The sequence below is a fragment of the Equus przewalskii genome, chromosome 7 (assembly GCF_037783145.1).
Source record: "Equus przewalskii isolate Varuska chromosome 7, EquPr2, whole genome shotgun sequence".
Lineage (NCBI taxonomy): Eukaryota > Metazoa > Chordata > Mammalia > Perissodactyla > Equidae > Equus > Equus przewalskii.
Genome location: NC_091837.1, coordinates 38,901,470 through 38,922,601, shown reverse-complemented (window position 1 = coordinate 38,922,601; position 21,132 = coordinate 38,901,470). Strand labels below are relative to the sequence as shown.

The window sequence follows — 21,132 nt, the reverse complement described above, 5'->3', positions numbered from 1 at the left end:
TACAATATAGTACTTCGTTCTATATAGGAATATTTTACTTATCCAGAAGTTGCGTATTCAGCAGCTTCAAGAATTTATTATTTCTCAGTTTCGTACAAATACAGAAAAGTACAATACCCCTTCCCTCATGTAACTAGAACAGGTGTTCTAGTTCTAGAAATCTAGTTCCAGGTGTTCTAGAAATCAGTGGATTTTCCCTCCTAGGACAGTGCTGTTTACTCTTGGTCATATGTTTAGTCATCTGACATTATGGAATTATAGTTCTAAATATATTTATTGAACACATCTCCAGCCTTCAGCTGATTAGGGGTAGCAAGTCAGGAAAGAAAAGGAGACAGCATCTCTTTAATTCTCTTGATTTTGTCAAAATGTGATAGTTCATAAATTTTACAAATATATCTATCTGTGGCCATTTGCTTTTGGGCTAAGGACCTTCTGTTATAGTACAGTAATCATTTTTCTAATTAGTGACTATTTGTCATTAAAAACAGAATATTTTTAGTTTTGATATTGTTGCGTACTCACAAATTTCTAGTCATCTTGGTCAGGTCATTTCAACATAAAGAATTGTTGGCTACCTGCTTAGTGATAGGTATGGTGCTTGGTGTTGTAGGTCATACAAAGATAATCTCTCTTCGTGAAACTTAGTAGGAAAATAAAAGAAATACTTAGATAATTTATAGTAAGGCAGAATCCTGGTTATTGAATCTCATTGTACCTATTGAAAGAAGTCCCTAAGTTCTAATTGAGGTAGATTCTAAAAGTTTTTTGAAGTTTGGAAGTGTTCTGTGTTAGTAAAAACATAGTTTCTGATGATCCATTTCTAGTCCATCTTCTAAAAAAGTATTTAATTGATAAGATAGCCAGGTTCTTTAGGAGCCTTCAGGCTCTCTGATGGTGAAGTCTTGAGGTCCTCGGCAGGGGTTGAAGGAAGGCAGTGAGTATGGAGGGACAGGGAGGGTTGGCCTCTGGCAGCTGACGATCGGGGTAGTGTGGAATGAACACATTCATCACAGCTTTACTGTTTGGATGGGGGGAGATCCCTACCTGTAGGTCAGTCATAAAATACGTTACATTAATTCATGAAATGTCTTATGTTTCTCATATTTTAAAGTGATTCGGTTTTGTGTTACCATGAGGTGATAATACTGTATCCTTGATTTGGTAGGATCAGCAGCCCATATTTCTTATTGAATGTCATCTAAACAACTCTGACCATCTTAAGTAAATTTCTTTCTTTTTTGTTGTAATTTTGCTGTATATAAGAAATAGACATTTTTTTCCCCACCAGAATAATGTAAATCGTGGGAGTTGCAGGAGCATAGGTGCCATCTGGTGGTGAAAACTCTCCATACCTGAAAAGGAAAAAATTGGAAAAAAATTTTTATCAAGAGGATTTTAGCTATCAACTTCGTATTTATGAGTTCTTTACATATAATTTGGATCATAAGATTTTTGTCTCCTTCACAATTCCTTCATTCTAGTTTTTCTTTTAAGTATATCGTTTATTACCTATTATTACCTAAACATTTTCCACTTGTTAGAATCTATCATTGTTCTCTCTGCTCCATTTCTTCAATGGTCATGAAGCATTTCCCCTTTCCAACATTTTCTCCTAACAATAATATAGTTTTATAAACAACGATGTGAGTTTTGAACCTGGGTTAATTTTTTTCCACTGATACCCACTTTTACATATTTACTGAAATAATGCTTGCTTTTTTGCTTTATTCTGTCTTCATTTTTCATGCTTTAAATATATTTTTAATTTTTAATTGTGGTAAAATGTACATAACATAAAATTTAGCATTTTCACCAATTTTACGTATACTTCAGTAGTATTAAGAACATTCCCATTGTGCAGTCTATCTCCAGAACTCTGCATCTTGCAAAACCGATACTCTGTACCCATTAAACAGCTCCCTATTCCTACCTCCCCACACTGCGTGAAAACTGCCATTCTATTTCCTGTCTCTATGAATTTGACTACTCTAGATGACCTCATATATGTGGAATCACAGAAATTTATCTTTTTGTGAATGGCTTTTTTCACTTAGCATAATGTCCTCAAGGTTCATCCATGTTAGAGCATGTTTCAGCATTTCCTTCCTTTCTAAGGCTGAATAATCCTGCTTTGTATGTGTATCCTGCATTTTGTTTATCCATTCATTTGTCAACAAACATTTGGGTTGCTTCCACCTTTTGGCAATTGTGAATAATGCTGCTATGAACATGAGTGTACAGATATCTCTTTAAGATCCTACTTTCAATCATTATGAATATATATCCAGAACTGGAAAGTGGGATTGCTGGATTATATGGTAATTCTATTAAAAAATTTTTAGGAACCGCTATACTGTTTTCCATAGCTGCTGCATCAATTTACATTCTTACTAGCAATGTGTGAGAGTTCCAGTTTCTCCACATCCATGCATATGTGTGTAATACATTACTTAGTGTTAGTTTTGAACTTTATACCAAGGTCATTATCTTATAGATAATCTTCTGTGACTGGCTTGTTTCACTCAGTGCTACTAAGATTATCCATATTGTTGCATGTAACTATAGTCCTTTTTTCCTTAATGTATCATACTCCGTTGTGGCTGTTGCCTTTTCCTTTATTTCTAGATAGTATGTAATTCTATCCTAGATAGTATGTAATTCTATCTAACCCTTTTTGTTTCCTCGTGGAGTCAATGAATGGTATTTAGTAGTTTATTTCTTTTTTTCCCTAAAGATTGGCACCTGAGCTAACAACTGTTGCCAATCTTCTTTTTTTTTAAAGATTGGCACCTGAGCTAACAACTGTTGCCAATCTTTTTTTTCTTTCTGATTTTTCTCCCCAAATCTCCCCAATACATAGTTGTATATTTTAGTGGTGGGTCCTTCTGGTTCTGGCACATGGGATGCTGCCTCAACATGGCCTGATGAGTGGTGCCATGTCCGCGTCCAGGATCCGAACCAGCGAAACCCCGGGCCGACACAGCAGAGCGTGCGAACTTAACCACTTGGCCACGGGGCCGGCCCCTAGTAGTTTATTTCTAATTTCCAAGTATTTATGACTTTTTTTGTTAATTACTCTTTTATATACCACATAATATTTGTCATTTTAACCATTCGTAAGTATACAATTCCGTGCATTAAATACATTCACAGTGCTGTGTAATCGTCACTAGAATCTATACCCAAAACTTTTTCATATTTCCCAACAAAAATTGTACCCAGTAAACAATAACTTCCCTTTCCCCTCAAGACCTTGATAACTTCCCATAGACAGAAGCTTTGCCACCATTGACTCCTCAGCCAAGCACGTAAAGGGGTCTTCATCAAAGCGTAACAGTGATTCCGGAGACTGTCATCACCTGACTGCATTCTTTATTCAAGATTGTTTTAAGTCCCTTTACTGAGGAGAGAGCTAACTTCTCACATTCTGGTTCTTTTTAATCTTTGCTAGTATCATATGTGAAAAATAATTATCTAGTTTTAAGTGGCATTTGTCTCCTTTGTCTTTTTTTTTTTTTGAGGAAGATTAGCCCTGAGCTAACTGCTGCGAATCCTTCTCTTTTTGCTGAGGAAGACTGGCCCTGAGCTAACATCCGTGCCCATCTTCCTCTGCTATATGTGGGACGCCTACCACAGCATGGCTTGCCAAGTGGTGCCGTGTCTGCACCCGGGATTTGAACCAGCGAACCCTGGGCCACCAAAGTGGAACGTGTGCACTTAACTGCTGCTCCACCGGGCTAGCTCCTCCTTTGTCTTTTTTTTTTAAATCAGGCTATTCATATTTTAACTATTGTTTTTATAACCTTCTATGTTAAGGTGATATTTTGATCCTTATGCATTTTATTTATTTATTTAATTTTTTGGCTCAAACAAATTTATTTTCTCACAGTTCTGGAGAAATCCAAGATCAAGGCTTTCTCAGGGTTGGCTTCTCCTTAGGCTTCTCTCCTTGGCTTGTAGATGGCTGTCTTCCTCCTGTGTCTTCACATGGTCTTCCCTCTGCTCATTCTTATGTGTTTTAGGTTTTAGTGTTTGTATTAGTTTCTTAGGGCTGCTGGGACAAATTACCAAAATTTTGCTAGCTTAAAACAACAGAAATTCGTTCTCACAGTTCTAGAGGCCAAAAGTCTGAGATCAAGGTGTGGGAAGGGCTAAGCTCCCTCCAAAGGCTCCTTCCCAGCCTCTTCCCGCTTCTCGTGGCTCCTGGTGTTCCTTCGCTATGGCAGCATCACTCAGTATCTGCCTTCCTCTTCACATGGCCTTTCCCTCTCTGTCTCTGTGCCCCTCTGAGCCCTTCCTCTCTCTTCTCTTATACGGACACTACTCACTGGGTTTAAGGCCCATCTTAAATCCAAGATGATCTCATCTCAAAATCCTTCACTTAATTACATCCACAAAGACCCTGTTTCTAAAGAAGGTCACACTTTATAGGTACCTGGGGTTAAGACTCGGACATATCTCTCTTTGGGAGACACAATTTAACCCACCAGAATATTACACTTAGAAGATGTTATCTGCTGAAGAATATAAAACTATCCATCCGTGTTTTCTTCTAGTACTTGTACATCTAAATCTTTAAGACATCTGGAATTTATTTTGATATAAGGTAGAGATGTAAGTTTAATTTTTCTATAAGACTGTTGGAAAATCAACCAGTTAATAAATGGTGACACTAGGATTTAAACCTATGACTTTATTTCAAAGTCAGCATCTTTTCTTTTATATAGAACTACCTCCTTTTAGTGTTTTAACTTTAAAGAACTTTGCCCATGAGGCTCTTTTTGTCATCCTACATCTTACAACAGAAAAGACTGCTGTTATAGGCTTTATTGGCACTTGAGGTAATGGTGATAGCTGAATGTCTGCAAAGGGTAATGTAGGCACTTGAGCCTTCCTTTTCAGCAGTTGTTATTCTAGGAAAGAAAGAAGTGCCATTTGGGAAAGTATGTTGGAGGGCATGGTTTTAAGGCTTAATTTGCCATGTCAGATGCAATTGTTATTGGACTTCTCAGGGCCATTTGTAGTACTTGTTGTTTCTTTCAAAAGATATTAATATCTGTATTTTCAAGGGCTGTTATTTATATTTTATAAGGCTGGTCACAGTAAAGGGCTTACCATCCTTGTAGAGACTTCTAGTGGTAATTATAAAAGTTACACTGACATTTCTAACATCCTTTAAGGTGATGAACATGTTGGACCCACTTTTGGTATCTGAATCTCTTGGTATATATTTGTGATGATTACATTATTGAATTTTGATTTTGGTAAATTGCTTAACATTGGTTCATATATATTCTAGAAGACTGTAGTAAATACTGTATAATCTGTTCCTTTATATAATAAACATTTTATGGCAGCTACATAATTTTTTCCCATAAAATTTAGGAATGAGTTATGAAAAACAAAACTTACTGCTGCTCTGTTGTTTATTTTTAAAGGAAAGTGCAAGAGAAGAAATTCTGGTGAAGACTGTCAGGGCTACTAATGAAAAAGTTAACCCTGTTTATTTTCATGACATAAATGCCAGTAAAGGTGATTTTGACTCAACAGACCGTTTAAAGCTGGAGGCAGGGTCTCCTCATCAAAATAAGCGTTTGGCATCAGATTCAGAAACAGTTTTGCCTGTGGATAGCTGTTTAGACACTGAGACTCCTAAAGTGTCCATTCAAAAAACTGTGGACATAGCAGCTTTGAAGCCTGTTAGTGACAATGGAATTAATTCCACTGATATTCTCCGCTCACCAACTAGTGAAAGGCGAACATGTGAATGTAACAAGTCTATTGAGAAGAGTAAAGATCGTAAGTGGGCTTTTTTTTTTTAATAAAAGTAAAGAAGTATATAAAATGTTTATATGTTGGGAATAGAATATATTTCCAAGTGGAACTTGCCTAAGTTTTCATATTAAAATATTTAAGTGTTTTATGAATGAAAAAAATGGTATCTTTATTTATAGATCTAGTGGACGTGTACCTTTCTAAGTCTTAGTCTTCTTTTCCTTTCTCCCTCATTCTCCATTATAGACTTTTACTGTGATTAAGGCTGGCTTGTCCACCATCACAGAGGTACTTTTCTTTTGGGGAAATGGATTTCCTTTTTCTAACTGGGTTTGGGCAGATTTCAGTACTATTGATAACTAAAATAAGTCAAGTAAATAAAATTATTTAAGAATATTATGTCATTTTATTTGTTGTATGTGTTATTAGATATTTTGGAATTTTATTTTTTAGAAATGGATCTACCACAGAGTGTGGTCTATCAAAATGAAGAGGGCAGATGGGTCACTGACCTTGCCTATTATACATCTTTTAATAAAGAACAAGATATAAACATGTCTCTAACTGATGAGATGGGTGAAGACTTCAGATCTGGTTGTAAGTATATTGATAACCACTTTATTGTACTATTTTCACTGTTTCTGATGATCTTCTGAGATTACTCTGTGTATGTTGGTTGGCCACATCAAATCCCTTCTGGAATATATAATACTTAGGCTCTTCACTTGTTTTTTATAGGAACAAAAGCTTGAGTTAGTTAGTGCTAATCATTGCAGAATGAGCTGAGCCTTTTCCTTAAGTAAGGACACCGAGTCAGACCAGCACTCTTTTACTTCAGTTTAGAACCTTCATATTGTAGAGTTGGAAGACCCCTTAAGGGTTTTTACTTTGTCACTTTTAAAATTCTATCTTGAACAAAAGAAGTATTCTGATAAATGAGCAGTTACAAAAGCCAGTCAATTTTGGAGTAAAAGCTAAGAAATGTAGAAATGATGGGAGAAAAGTGATGAAAAAGATGAATGAAATCTCCAAGGATATGAGTGTTAGGAACATCAGTTAGGTTTGTTGATTTGCAGAATGTACGATGGTGAAAGGATAAACCGGGTTAGGTTGCAGAAGGCATGACATTTTGAGTTGCTGTGCTCTGAAGCCTCCGGTACCTAAGTGCCTCTAAACCCGGGATGAGGAAAAGCGTCCAGTGGCCTGTCAAGCCATCTTATTTTTAATAGGCTCAGAAGGTGTCAGAGGAAGCACTTATTCTACTTGCTGCTTGTACTAAGGCCTCCTAAATGTCTAATGATGTGGAAGTACAGAGATAAATAAGGCATTTTTCCAGCCCTTAAGAAACTGTCCATCAGACAAGAATACAAAACAACCATCAGGATTATAAGACACACTAACCAAATGCTTTTGGAATTTAGGGGAAAGAGAATTTTTGCATGAGTGGATAGCAGAGGATTTCACGTAAGAGGTGGATTTTGAGGTAGAGTTTTAACAGGTAAATATTTGGGGGTGTGAGAAATTCCAAAGGACTGGAAAACCAACGAACAAGAATGAGAAAGCATGGGCATGTTTTGAGAATGGTAAATAGTCCAATGTGGCTGGTATTTATAGTAAGATATGGGAAGGGGAGAGTAATGCGAGATGAAGAAATGAAGCTGGAGAGGAACAATCGGGCCAGGGAGTGGGTAGAGCCTTGAGTACCATGCCAAAGAGGTTGAGGTTTGTTTGGTCAGCAATAGAAGACTTGCTTGTTCAACTTGCTTTGTGAGTCGTCTTCTGGCAGTGATCGTCAGTTGAATGGGAGGTTCCTTAGGATGTTGTAGGTGTCACAGTGAGAATGAAAAGAAAGTAGCTAATGAAAGACATGGAGATAAAATGGTTAGGATTTGATGACTGGATTTCAGGGGATATTAGAGAGGCAAGAAAACATTGAGGTTTGTAGTCTGAATTATTTGGGAAAATGGCAGTACCATTGACCAAGATGGAGAAAATCAGAAGAAATTGTAAAATTTTGGATGACTGTGATTTGAGGTGGGGATATTCAGTAGTAGAAAATATGAGTCAGAAATTGGAGGTTAAGTTACAGTTAGAACTTGATCAATGATAGCTTGATTTAGAAAGAACAAGAGGGTACAGACTGGACAGTGGATATTGACTTTTTCATTTAAAAAGTCAGTGGTCCTGGAATTCTCATGTGTTGCTGGTGGGAGTGTAAATTGATACAACCATTTTGGAAACGAGTTTGGCAGTATCTTGTGAAGGTGAACTTTAAGAACTTCATACTTTATGACCCAATAATTCTATACCTGAGTATATACCTAGTGTATAGAGTGTATATACTTACCCAAAGACATACACTAAAATGTTTATAGCAGCACTATGTGTATTAGCCCCAAACTAGAAACTCCCAAATTCCCATTAACAATGGAATGGATTGTGTTTGGACAATACATTGGAATGCTATGTAGCAGTAGGAATGAAGGATGTGTAGCTACTTGCAACAACATGGGTGAATTTCACAGATCTGTTAATGAAATAAGGCTGACTAAGAACACGTGCTATATAACTCTGTTTATATAGCATTACATAACGTATTTAAATTCTGTACAGTTCAAACATACCCTGCTCTGTGCAGTAAGAAGTAAAGACAGTGGTTACCCTTGGTTGGGCATATAGTGATGGGAAGGAAGCTCGAGGGGCATTTTGGGTGCTGGAGCATTCTGTTTCTTGATCTAGGGTGTTGATCTGGCTATACAAATGTGTTCAGATTGTGAAAATTCATTGAGTTGTACACTTATATACTTTTCATATGTATATTAAGTTTTGGTAAGAAGTTCGTAAAAATTAGTGATCAAACTGAGAAAAAAGAATTGTAATTCATATTACAGATTAAGGGCCCATTTCCCTAACATGTAAGTAGTTCTAATAAACAATAAGAAAGAGACCAACTACTCAGTATAGAATTGGGCAAAGTATGTAAACAGACAATTTATAGAAAAGGAAATAAAAATCTTTGTTAAATATACAGAAAAAGTTCATTCTTTCTTGTGGAACCACCCTGTGATACTATTTTTCGATTTCATTGTCAGTGATCCAAAAGTTTGATAATGAAACTGTGTTGGCAAGAGTATGAGGGAAACAGGTATTCTAGTACATTATAGGCACAGCCTCTAGTTATGGCAATATCGCGGCATCTAGCAAAATTACAAATGCAGGTGCCTTATAACCAAGCAGTTCTCCTGGGAATTTTTTCTTTAGATACACTTGCACAAATGGCATGTGATGCATGTGCGAGGTTATTACTTGCACATTATTTATAATAACAAAAAGTTGGAAGCAACATGGATGTACAAAATAGGAGACTGATCAAATAAGGTACATCCACACAGGGAAGTACCCTGTGGCCATAAAAAATGGTAAAGGAGCTCTTTAGATACTGATATGGAATGAGCACCAAAAGAAATTATTTAAAATCCAAGACATAGAAAAGCATATAAAATATTCTAACATTTGTGTAAAAAGGTGGAAGAGGGGAGCACACACATGTATTTATAAATACATCCAGTGGAGAGATTTTAAAAAAAAAAGTGGACTACAGGAATCTCTAGCTGCTTGAACTCAAAAATCAAATAAATTCAAATAGTGAGGGGCTTTATGGGTACTTTATACATTGGTTGCTTCTGGAGATGTAGTGTGTGGGGTCAGAGGGAGACTTCTGTGTTGTATTCCTTTTTATGTCTTTTGGTTAAGTTCTTAAAACTCTTTATTGAAACATAATTTACATAATAGATCTTTTGAATTTTGAACTATGTGGGTGTATTATTATTAAAGGAAAAATGAAAATAGATAATGGAGGAATTTAATGAAACCATCCTTGTGGTTAGGGAAAGAATGACTAGCATGGGTGGTAAGGAAATGGGGAAAATGATTATGGAAAATTAAAAAGTTTAATGGAAGGAAAGAAAGGAGGATGAACTAGAGAAGAGAATTTCGAAAATGTAAGAAGAGATATTCAGAAGAAGAAGATTGGACTAAGGGCTTAATTTTATGCCATCAGTCATTTTAAATGAAAATTTATCTACTTAAACTTTACTCCGAAAATTTCCTTGAGATACTTTTCCCTCTTCCACATTTCTGCCTTCCCACTCTCTGATAGTTCCATGCATATGAGGTACCACATTATTTCTGCTTCTGGCCTAGGATTTAAACACTGAATGGGCTTTGGTGGGTGGAGTGGGAAAGTGGGACATAAGGACTGCTTCAAAATTTAACAACTAAAGCATTCAGGTGACATTTGAGAGGACTGTTGTTTAGATTTCGTAAAGAATTGGGCATAAATTCTTATAAAAAACTAAGTTCTGCTTTCTCAGAATTCATGACTGATTTCTGATGTGCATACAAGGTAACAATATAACTGTAGATTTTTCTTTAACTGAAGAATCTCTTAAGGTTCAGAGAAAAGGTACTTAGGAGTATAATAAATAGCATTTGGAGCTGTTTAATAATTTAAAAACCATATTTCGCTCATTGAAGTAAGTTTTTCTGGGTTACCTTGTTAGGGGCTGATTTCCTACTTCCCCTCTTTTGGCTGTTAGATTTGGTTGATGCTTTCACATTTTATGGCAGTGTCCTTACCTTGAGTCATGGACCCTATAGAGAATCTTGGAAAAATTTTTATGTGGAAGATATTTTGCATGTGATTTCAGGAGCTTCATGGTTCTCCTGATGCTCGTTCATAGAGTTCTAGGTTAAGAATGTGTTTATATAAAAAATGATGGATTCTCAAAGTAAAGAAGCAGCACTGTCCTAACAAGTAAGAATCCTGAGCTCTACTTTTCCAGACTTTAAATACTCTCCTGTATCTGTTCTCCTTTTGTCTCTCAAGATGTTGATGTTGGACTGTCAGGGTTTTAAAAAGGGTAGTTTGGATATGATTTGCCCCTGATGGACTAATGAGAGTTGGGGACATCTCTCTTGTTTGGGCCATGAGTGGATTGTCCCTTCTGGGTTGCTGTTCACTCTTCCCTTCTCTGCTGCTATCCTAAAGTACCAGGCAAAGGCCCAGCGTGGGCCGCAGACGGGCAGTCTAGAGTCTAATCTGCAGACTTTTCTGATTTAGCCAACATGTTTAAAATTCTTTTCAGTTCTGATGCCTTGAGCAGGATCATATGCTTTCTAGTTTGTCACTATCCCACCACTCCCTATTGTGTTACACCTGGCCACCTTTGCTCATTCACCCCTAGCTTCCCGGGCATTTTAGTTTATGGCCTTGGCTTAGACATTGAAAGTGTCTGAGCACATTCATTTCTGTAAGGTGGACTGAGTTCCTCGGTAGGAACTTGGAGGGCAGACGTTGGGTGACCACTTATCCCTGTTTGCCCAGGCTGTGGGGTTTGCTGGGATGTGGGACTTGTCCTTTGTAAAACTTGGACAGTCCTGAGCAAACAGGTGAGATTGGGCACCCCAGCAGCCATCTTCATGATGCGTTTGCAGCATGACTTGTCAGTCTGATAGTTCCAGATGAAACTCCATAGGTATGTATGGGCAAGTACCTTAACTCAGGTGTGCCAAATCTTCAAGGCTAAAATTAATCTGAATCTTTTAAAAATAAAAAGCTTACATTGTGAAGCCCCTTTAGTAAGTTAGGGCAAGTTAGTAGCTGATGAAATAAGTCACAGTAGGATGTTCATTACCAAAAGTTTGAGAACCACAGGCTTAATACAGATGCATCCTTCGTGTGATAGAAGCTTTCACATACTTTTTTCAATTTTATTTCTTTAGTATTTCATTTTGCTAACAAGGAAAGTTTTATTTATATGCTAGTATTTAATTAGGCATTAGTATAATTATACACACTTATTCTTTTTTAAGCTGATGCATTGAATTTGATTGCACAAGATGAAGAAGAATTTAATAAGGAGCATCAATTTATGCAGGTTTGTATTTTATTGGCATTAAGGAAAGTTTAAAATTTTTTCTGAATTAATTTAAATGTAGGCAAAATGGTCATTTCTGAATAGATCTAGAGTTTATAGTATAGAATATTCTTATTCTTCTCGTGTTTAGACAATTTGTGCTTTTTCTTTCATAATCTAAATTATTAATTGAAAAATAACTGGCACACTGAAATAATGTTTAATTCACTTAAAATTGCCTTAATAGGCTTCAAAGATAGTTTCATAGTTTTTAACCATGTTTTAAAATGAGGTAATGCTATTTATTTTTATTGAAGATGCGCTCTTTTCTAAAGATTTGTATTGATGACAATCAGGGTTTCATTAAGCAATATATTAAAATAATGCATATTCTAACTCAAGTATTAAAAAATGAATTTCTCTTCTTCTGGACTTCATTACCTTTATTAGCTGCTTAAGCTTGAATTCATTCAAGTTTTAAAACAATTAAAATATTTAGGTTTTCTTAGTTACATTTGTTTATTTTTGCATATTAGAAGAACAGAAAGAGGGCTCGCTGGGGAAATAAAATGAAACAATAACTTTTTTCCTAGGAAGAAAATATAGATGCCCGGAACACTTCAGTTGCACTAGGGGATACGTCCTGGGGGACTTCAATTAATTACAATTTCTTGAGGAAATCACTTAGCACATCAGATTTGGACAAAGATGATGCCAGTTATTTATGCCTGTCTTTAGGAGAGTTCTTTGCTCAAAGGTCTGAAGCTCTTGGTTGCCTTGGTGGTGGTTACAATGTGAAAAGAGTAAGTATGATATGTGTTATAAGTGGTTAAATTCACCAGCCTTTATATTTTGAATATTATTATGGTATAGCTAGAGCATAGGATCTTTAAAGCAGAGACAGAATAGAGACATGATAGAATAGTGGTAAGAAGCTTAGGTTTTGTAGTTGGTCAGACCCTGACTCCAGTCCTAGCTCTGCCTTTTAACTAGTTCTATGACACAGAACAATTTATTCAACTTTTCTATGCCTTAATTTTCCAATTTCTAAAATGGAATGCTATTTTATAGGGTTTTGTAAAAATTAAATGTGATGGTGCATGTAAAACATTTAGCACCGAACCTAACATGCAGTAAGTATTCAATACCTGTCAGTTGCCACTGGTATTGTTCTATCATTGGTTGATGGGACGAATTGAAAGATTCACATTTTTAACCTCTAGTCTAAAAACATGTTTTGAAATATAGGAGTGTTTTTGTTTAATAAGATGTGATACATGTAGAAATTTTAAAAATGCAAGCAATAGTGATCAGTTCTATGAGGAATGAGTGAGTAGAAGGAGCTGCTTTAGCTGTGGTGCTCAGGGTGACATCTGAGGAGATGGCATTGAACTGGGACCTAAATGATGAGAAGGAGGCAGCTACCCGAGGATCTGGAGGAAGAGTGTTCCCAGCAAAGGGAGACCATATATGTGAAGGCCTGGTAGTAGGAACTTGAATGGCATATTGGAGGAAAAGAAAGCAGGCAAATAGAGCTAATGTGAGTAGGGACGGGGAGCGAAGATAGTATGGATTAAATAGTAGAAATAGACAAGAGCCAGATCATGAGGGGTCCTTGTAGGACTTGGGTTCATCTCTAATGAACTGGGAAGAAGTGCTTGGAGGGAGGCAGCAGCTTTGTTTTGGTGTCCAGGCCCATCTCCAGGTGTGACAGGATGCCACCATGTATGTCAGGAGCTTGCATGGAGAAAGGCAGTGAAGCAGGCAGAGACTTTAATACACGGGAAGAGATACAATGAAAGTTGGGATCTAGGATGATAATATGGAAACAGCAAAACTCAAGGATTCAAGATTTCTTTTGGAGGTAGAGTCAAAGGACTTGTTGATAAATTCCATTTAGGGTGTTAAGGTTATTGGAGGGAAGTTTATTAAAACTGAATTTCACTAGGAGTATAATTTAAAATAATGGCTATGGTGTTAGAACTCACAGTTAATTTACAGAACTTAAATTTGAAACTGAATTGTGGGTCCCATCTGTGCAATGAATTAAAAAATGAAAATAAATACTTTAGAGAGGCAGATTTTTCTGCCTGGATCTATTGGGATTTTTGACATTATGAGAGAAGTTGAAGAGTAACTGAATTCCTTACTAAACAAATGAACAAAGCACTAGATCATGGAAAAATAGGTCTATCATTTGGAATTTCTATTTTGGTATTAGTTATGAAATGTTACTTACCTTCAAGTTGCTGGATCAAGGGAAGAAATTCCCAAGTGAAGATCAATTGAAAATTGAGTGCGTTTAACAAATTCACATTTTGTGTCTATCATGTGAAAGATCTATAAGAAAGACAAATGGGAATTCCCTGCCCTTTAGCAGGGTCCTTGAACATAAATCTTTCAAAAACTTTCATCCAGGCCAGTAGGAACATACCTAATCTTAATACAGATTTTCAAGGATGTTTTTATTTTATGGAATAAAATACCCTTATACTGTAAGTTCCAGGAAGGCAGGAAATTTTATCTTTTTTCTCACTGATATGTCACTAATGATAATTCACAGTGCCTGGCATACAGTAAGAGCTCAATAATAATTACTAAAGGAAAAAAGTGTCATTTCTGGGTGGTTTTAATTTGGATTCCTTAGTAAGGGCAACAAGACAATATTAGTTCTGATGATTAAATATAGCTAGCAATAAGGAACTTAAAGGTTCTATCTGGACTTTTAAAGTTCGTCTTCAGTAATTTAAGTTTAAATGGAAAGGACAGAATTATTTTGTTGAAGTCATTTAGCTAAGTTACTAGTATTAAGATAAAGTAGAATTTCCCAAAGCTGTTGAATACGAAAGGAAATAATTCACATGTTTATTTTGTAGCCATCATTTGGTTATTTTATTAGATCACCAGAGAAGAGAGAACCTGTTGCTTTAATAAGAAAATCTGATTTATCAAGAAGTAATTTGGAAAAAGAAATGGCCCATCTTAACCATGGTCTATTGTCAGGTAATGGATTAAAGGACGGAGATTTTGGTAACCTTTTTTTTTTTAACCTGTAAATTAGTGGTTGTGAGATCATGTTCTTTATGAATGAAAATGTGTATACCACTTTGAATTTCTTCAGTATTAGTTACAGATTTGATTCTTATATAACCCCAAATTGCCTTTTCAATCTAAAGTGGGAACAAGTCAGCTGAAATCCACCTAAATCCTTTTGTAAAAACCAAAATAAATGAAATGTAACTTGTTCAAATGGGCTAGTTAACTTTGGCCTATCAAACTACTGAGTTAATGCATTATAGCTATTATATTTATTATTTAGGCAGACTTTTAGTTAAAGAAGTCTTTTAAGATTTGGACTATGATGGTCTAAATATGATAAGTATCTATGCTAGCTATTTAAAATCAAACAACATACAACTATAGGACAGCTACTTTTTGCTAGTACAATGTCTGGTGCTACATATCATATAAAATTAGTCGTGCGTCACTTGATAGGGATACATTCTGAGAAATGCATCATTAGGCGATTTCATCATTGTGCAAACATGTAGAGTGTAGTTACACAATCCTAAATGGTGTAGCCTACTACACACTAAGATTATGGTACTAATCTTATGGGAACCCTGTTGTATATACCGTCTTCAGTTGACCAAAATGTCATTATGTGGTGCACAACTGTATACCAGATATGCTCCAGTGCTTATTAATGCTCCTGTATTCCAATAGAGGAGTTGGGATCAAGAGACTGAATATACAATTGGTTGATTTTTCTATTATTGTAAAGAAGTACTCATTTTTAAATTCAATTTATTGTGTATTTGTGAAATGTTTAAAGCTGAAAAATATTAAATGAGATTGTCAGTATTTGCAAGGGAGAGAGTAAAATCCAGTCTTCTTCAAAGTTTAGACTTTGTAGAGTTGAGCCAAATTAACAGTGCTATGGTCCTTTCTCCTAGGGACTGTACATTTAAACAATTTTGGTGAGGATGGCCGATATTTGGAGTACAAAGACTTCTTCCTTGGCAATTATGTTGAATGGTCCTTATCCCACAGATTGTTTCTGTGAGATACTGTATAGATGTAAGTTGAATATTGTATATTTCCTACAGGAGATTTAAAGGCACAGCTACTAAGTGAAGAATCAGTTACACTTCAGGCTGAAGAACTGGAGAGTATTTCACAAGTGGATGATAATGATGTGACATTAACCGCCAATAAAGGCAAAACAGAGGTATCTTAAGCTTTTCCTGAAGGAAAGCTAAAACCATGTTGTCGTAGTTCTTGTATAAGATCAAGATAAGGTGACATGAAAAATATATGCAGTATAACATGGTTGGGTTTTTCTTGGATTCAATTTTGTTACAAGTGTTCTTTAAATTTTTAAAAACGTTTTTATCAATATATAGTAAACATACAAAAGAGTTTATAAAACAAACTTAGAGTCAGTGAGTTATCACAACTTAATACACCTGTATACACCCTAGTTCAAGAAAGAGCATTGGCAACAGCCTAGAAGCCATTTTTTTGCCCCTCCTGAATGCTACTCCTTCCTCTCTGACCTCTAACACTATTAATTTAGCCTGTTGTTGAACATTATGTCCAAGAAGTCATGTAGCATGTATTCTTTTTTGTTTGATTTTTTCACTTCTGTTTGCTAGATGCAACTATGTTAAGTATAATAGAAGCCTATTTTCATTATTATATAGACTTCTCTTCTGTGAGTATTCTGCAGTTGCTATATCCATTCTACTGTTGATGGACATTTGGGATCTCTCTTGTGTCTGTCTTGTGTCAATGTAAAACTTAAAATATTGCAGCTTTATAGTAGGTCTTGACATCTAGTAGAGGAAGTCTCCCCTCTTATCTTTCTTTAAGAGTATCTTGGCTAGTCTCGGTTCTTTGCATTTCCATATGTGTGTTAAAATCAGATTGTCACCTTCCTCAAACTAAGCAACCAGCAACCCTGTTGGGCTTTTAAATGGGATTGCATTTAATCTATAGAACGGTAAAATTGACATCTTTATAACATTGAATCTTCTAATCCATGAAAATTATCCATTCTTCCATTTAGGTTTTAATTTCTCTCTGTATTTTATGATTTTTTTGTGCAGAGATTTTTGCATATCTTTTCTTAGATTTCTTCCTAAGTCTTTGAAATGGTATTTTAATATTATCTTTCTCAACTTCATTTTCCCTTTGTTGTGGCTAAACAGAAATACGTTTTTTTATATACTCACTTTATATCCAACCACCATGTTAAATTTACAATTAACTCTAACAATTATCTGTAGATTCTTTGGAGTTTTCTGTATATGCAGTTATTATCATCTGAGAATAACAGTAGTTTTGTTCCTTTCTAATTTTTATACCTTGATTTCCTTCTCTGGCCTTACTTCATGGCATCTTACAACAGTGTTGAATAGAAGTGATAATGCCCGGTTTCTCTCAGCGGGAAAGCTTTTCAGTATTTTATCTTTAAATTTGGTAAATGCTGTGGGTTTTTATTTATCATCAGATTTAAAAAATTCCCTTTTAATTTTTGTTTGCTACTTTTGTTTTTAACTTGTAAGGAGATTGAATCTTGTCAAATGCTTTTTCGCATTTATCAAGGTAAACATGAGCTTTCTCTTCTTTTGGTAATGTGGTGAATTACATTAAATGGTTTTTGAATATTAAACCATTCTTCTATGCTTGGAATAAACCTCACTCGGGTCATGATACATTATCCCTTTTGTAGATCATTTGATTTGGTTTGCTAATAGTTTATTTAGAATTTTGCACTTGTATTCGTGAGTGCCCCTTAGAATGTTGTTGCTTGGTTTTGATATCAAGGTTTTGCTGGTCTCTTTTTTTCGATTTTCCAGAAGAGTTTTTCTAAGATTAGTACTATTTTCTTTAGGTTTTGGTAGAATACATTGGTGAAATCATCTGAGTCTGGAATTTTCTTTATCTAATACTTTTTAATTGCAGATTCAATTTCTTTAATAGTTATAGGACTAATCTGATGTTTAAAATTTTTTGTGTCAGTTTTAGTAAATTGTAGTTTTCTAGGAATTGTAATCTTTCACCTAAACTTGATAATATGTCACAGTAATGTTGACCATAATATCCTTTTTTGATTGTTTAATATGTTAGGCTCTTAAGGGATGTCTTCTTTGTTATTTCTAATATTGGTTATTTTGCCTCTCTCTTTTTCTTGGTGATTCTTAGAAGGTATTTCTCAGTTTTATTAATTTATCAATTTTATTTCTGTTATCTATTTCATATTTTTTGGCCTTCGTTTCCTTCCTTCAACTGTCTGTGAATTTAATTTGTTATTTGTCTAACTTCTTGGGATGAATGCTTAGCTTAATTTTTCTGCCTTTCTGCTTTTCTTATATAAGCATCTGATGGTATAAATTTGCCTGAAAGCAGAGATTTTCTTGCGTCCTTTCCTGGTTTTTTTCATCCTATGTTTTGATATGTCATTTTTTCATTATCATTTCTTTCAGTGTATTTTCTTATTTCTCTGGCCCATTGGTTTTTGGAAATGTGTTGCTTAGTTTCCAAACATTTGAGGATTTTTCAAATTTTTAAATACTGATTTTAGGTTAGTTGCACTGTAGTCAGAGAAACTTCTGGTTTTAGTCTTTTGAAATTTGTTGAGACATGATATATATCATGGCTCAGCATTTGTTCAGTTTTTGCAAATATTTTCTGTGCACGTGAAAGGAATACCTAGTGTCTGATAGTTGGTTGCCCTCTTCTGTATATTTCATTAAGGTGAAATGTTTAAAATCATGATGATCAAACTGTATTCTTAAAATTGTTATGCTTGTTCTTTCAATTACTTAGTATTAAAATCTCACACCATGATTGTGGATTTGTCCATTAGTGTTATGAGTCTGTTGATATTTGCTTTAAAAATTTCAAGGCTATATTTTTAGGTATATACAAATTGGAATTGTTCTCTCTTTTTTTTGGTGAATTGAACCTTTTAACATTGTGCATAGCTCTCTTTGTCTGTAGTTAGGCTTTATGCCTTAAGTCCAGTCTGATGTTATCATAGTTAACGCCAGCCTTCTTTAGTTAGTGTTTTCATGTTATGTCTTCTTCTATTATTTTACTTTTAACTTTTCTATATCCTTACATATTAGATGTTTCTCCTATAAGAAGAGAGAGTTGGATTTTATTTTTCAACCAGTCTTACAGTCTTTCTTTCCATTTATATTTAATAGAATTACCAATATATGGGGGTTTGAATCTGCTCTCTTTACTCACTTTATGTTTGTTTCACCTAGACTGTGTTGTTTTTCTTTTTTGCATTCTTTTGGATTGGTTTAAGTATTTTATATTATTCTAATTTTCCCCCTCTATTAATTTGGTAATTATATATTCTTTTCATGTTATTTTAATGGTTAGTCAGGAAATTATAAGCTGTCGCCTTTGCTTACCAATGTTTAATGAAAGTGGGCGTTTTTTTTTGGTTTTTGCCTCTTACTTGACAGTACAAGGATCATCAAACATTCAGTTTACTCCACTCCAGTCTTGTAAGCTACTGTTGTTTTATATTTTAATTCTATCTCTATTTAAACTCCATAACACATTATGATGATGATGATGGTGATTATTATTATTTCATCAGCCAATATACATCTCTGACCTTCCGTCTGAGATTAATTTTCTTTTACTTAAAGACTACCCTTACAGTTTCTTTTAGTCAGGATCTGCTGGTCATGAATTCTCTGTTTTTTGTTTCTCTAAAAATATCTTTATTTTACCTTCACTCTTGAAGTATATTTTTGTTTGGTATAGAATTCCAGGTTAGAAACAACTTTTAGCAATTTGAATATGTTATTTCAAATTGTTTTATTTTAAAAGTTTGCTGTCAATCTTCTTAACTTCATTAAAGATAATGTATCTTACTATTTCTGACTCCTTTAAAATTTTTTTCTTTGTTTGGTTTTTCTGCATTTTACTATGATGTGTTTAGGTGTCTGTTGTTTTATCCTGCTTGGGGTTTATAGGCCTTCTTAAATCTTGGATTGTTGACTTTCACAAGTTTTTAAAATTCTCAGCCAATATCTCTTCAAATGTAATTTTTGTTTCATTTTCTCTTCTCTTTTCTGCTGAGTTTAAAGTTTGTCAGATTTTCTCCGAGTATCTCTTTTTTTCTTTATGTTCTTTCTGTTCTGTTGTGTATTTTCCACACTTTCTCTTTCATGGTTCATTCTGGATATTTTCTTTGGGCTTCTCTTCCAAGTCTGAGTCTTTTTTCCGTTGAGTCCCATTTGTTGGTCAACTCATCCTTTGGGGTCTTAATTTGTTATTGTATTTTTCGATTATAGAATTTACATTTTGTTTTTCCTTTATAATTTCTAGTCCTCTGCTAGAGTTCTCAATAGTGTCTTTTATTTCCATAAATATGTTTTAGAAGTTTATGTTTTAGATTTTAGATTTAGGTGTGTTCTGGGTTCTGATGACTCCATTTTCTGTATCCCCCTGTGAGTCTGTTTCTCTGGGATTTTGGCCATATTATCTTGGAACATCAAGTGTTATTCGTTCATTGAGAGGTTTACTTTTACAAGAAAAGTTGTGGAAATAATTTGAGGCCATGGGAGATGTTATCTTCCAGACGAGATTTATATTTGCTTTTGACAGGGAAGAGGAACACAGCAATCTCACATAACTTTAATCCAGTTACTGGGATTGAGCTGATTGGAGCTGGGCCTCAACCTTATGAGGACCAGTTTAATTTTGGTTTACCTTTACTCCTAGGGTGTAACCCTTTGTGATCTTATCCTAAAGTATGGATATTTACCATGTTTACCCTCTGCCCTCTTGTATTGGTGAACTCTGAACTGAGTTTTTATACCCTTAACTCCCGTAAGAAGAGCTTTATTTGGCTTCTACTTGAAGTCTTATCAGCTGCCTCTTCTTTTATTTTTTCAGTTTTTATTGAGATCGTAATAGTTTTCAACCTTGTGAAATTTCAGTTGTACGTTATTGTTTGTCAGTCGTGTTGTAGGTGCACCACTTCACTCTTTGTGCCTACCCCCGCTTTTCTCTGGTAGCCACTAATCTGTTCTCTTTGTCTACATGTTTAACTTCCACATATGAGTGGAGTCACACAGAGATTGCCTTTCCCTATCTGGCTTATTTCACTTAACATAAGACCCTCAAGGTCCATCCATGTTGTTGTGAATGGGACAGTTTTATCCTTTTTTATGGCTGAGTAGTATTCCATTGTATAGACATACCATATATTCTGTATCAAATCATCAGTTGATGGGCACTTAGGTTGCTTCCACATCTTGGCTATTGTAAATAATGCTGCAATGAACATAGGAGTGCATGAGACTTTTGGAATTGCTGATTTCAAGTTCTTTGGGTAGATACCCAGTAGTGGAATGGCTGGGTCATATGGTATTTCTCTTTTTAATTTTTTGAGAAGTCT

General features: G+C 35.0%; 1 protein-coding gene and 1 non-coding gene across 11 annotated transcripts in view; one reads left to right on the top strand and one right to left on the bottom strand.

Moving 5' to 3' along the window:
• CEP192 (centrosomal protein 192) overlaps nt 1-21,132 on the top strand; it is a 114,774-nt gene that overhangs the window by 23,884 nt on the left and 69,758 nt on the right. For 9 of the 10 annotated variants that reach the window (XR_011542559.1, XR_545667.2, XR_011542558.1 and 6 more), the window contains 6 exons: nt 5,442-5,802; nt 6,232-6,375; nt 11,653-11,717; nt 12,290-12,499; nt 14,573-14,699; nt 15,806-15,927. Coding sequence is in view for 6 of the 10 variants with exons in the window: in XM_070629561.1 (XP_070485662.1) it covers nt 5,442-5,802; nt 6,232-6,375; nt 11,653-11,717; nt 12,290-12,499; nt 14,573-14,699; nt 15,806-15,927 (1,029 nt within the window). In the remaining 4 variants the exon portion in view is untranslated. The remainder of the gene's footprint in view (nt 1-5,441; nt 5,803-6,231; nt 6,376-11,652; nt 11,718-12,289; nt 12,500-14,572; nt 14,700-15,805; nt 15,928-21,132) is intronic. The other variant, XM_070629563.1, reaches the window with a different exon arrangement.
• LOC139084979 (small nucleolar RNA MBII-202) lies at nt 3,291-3,361 on the bottom strand. Its single transcript, XR_011542916.1, has one exon. It is a non-coding gene; the product is annotated as a small nucleolar RNA MBII-202 (small nucleolar RNA).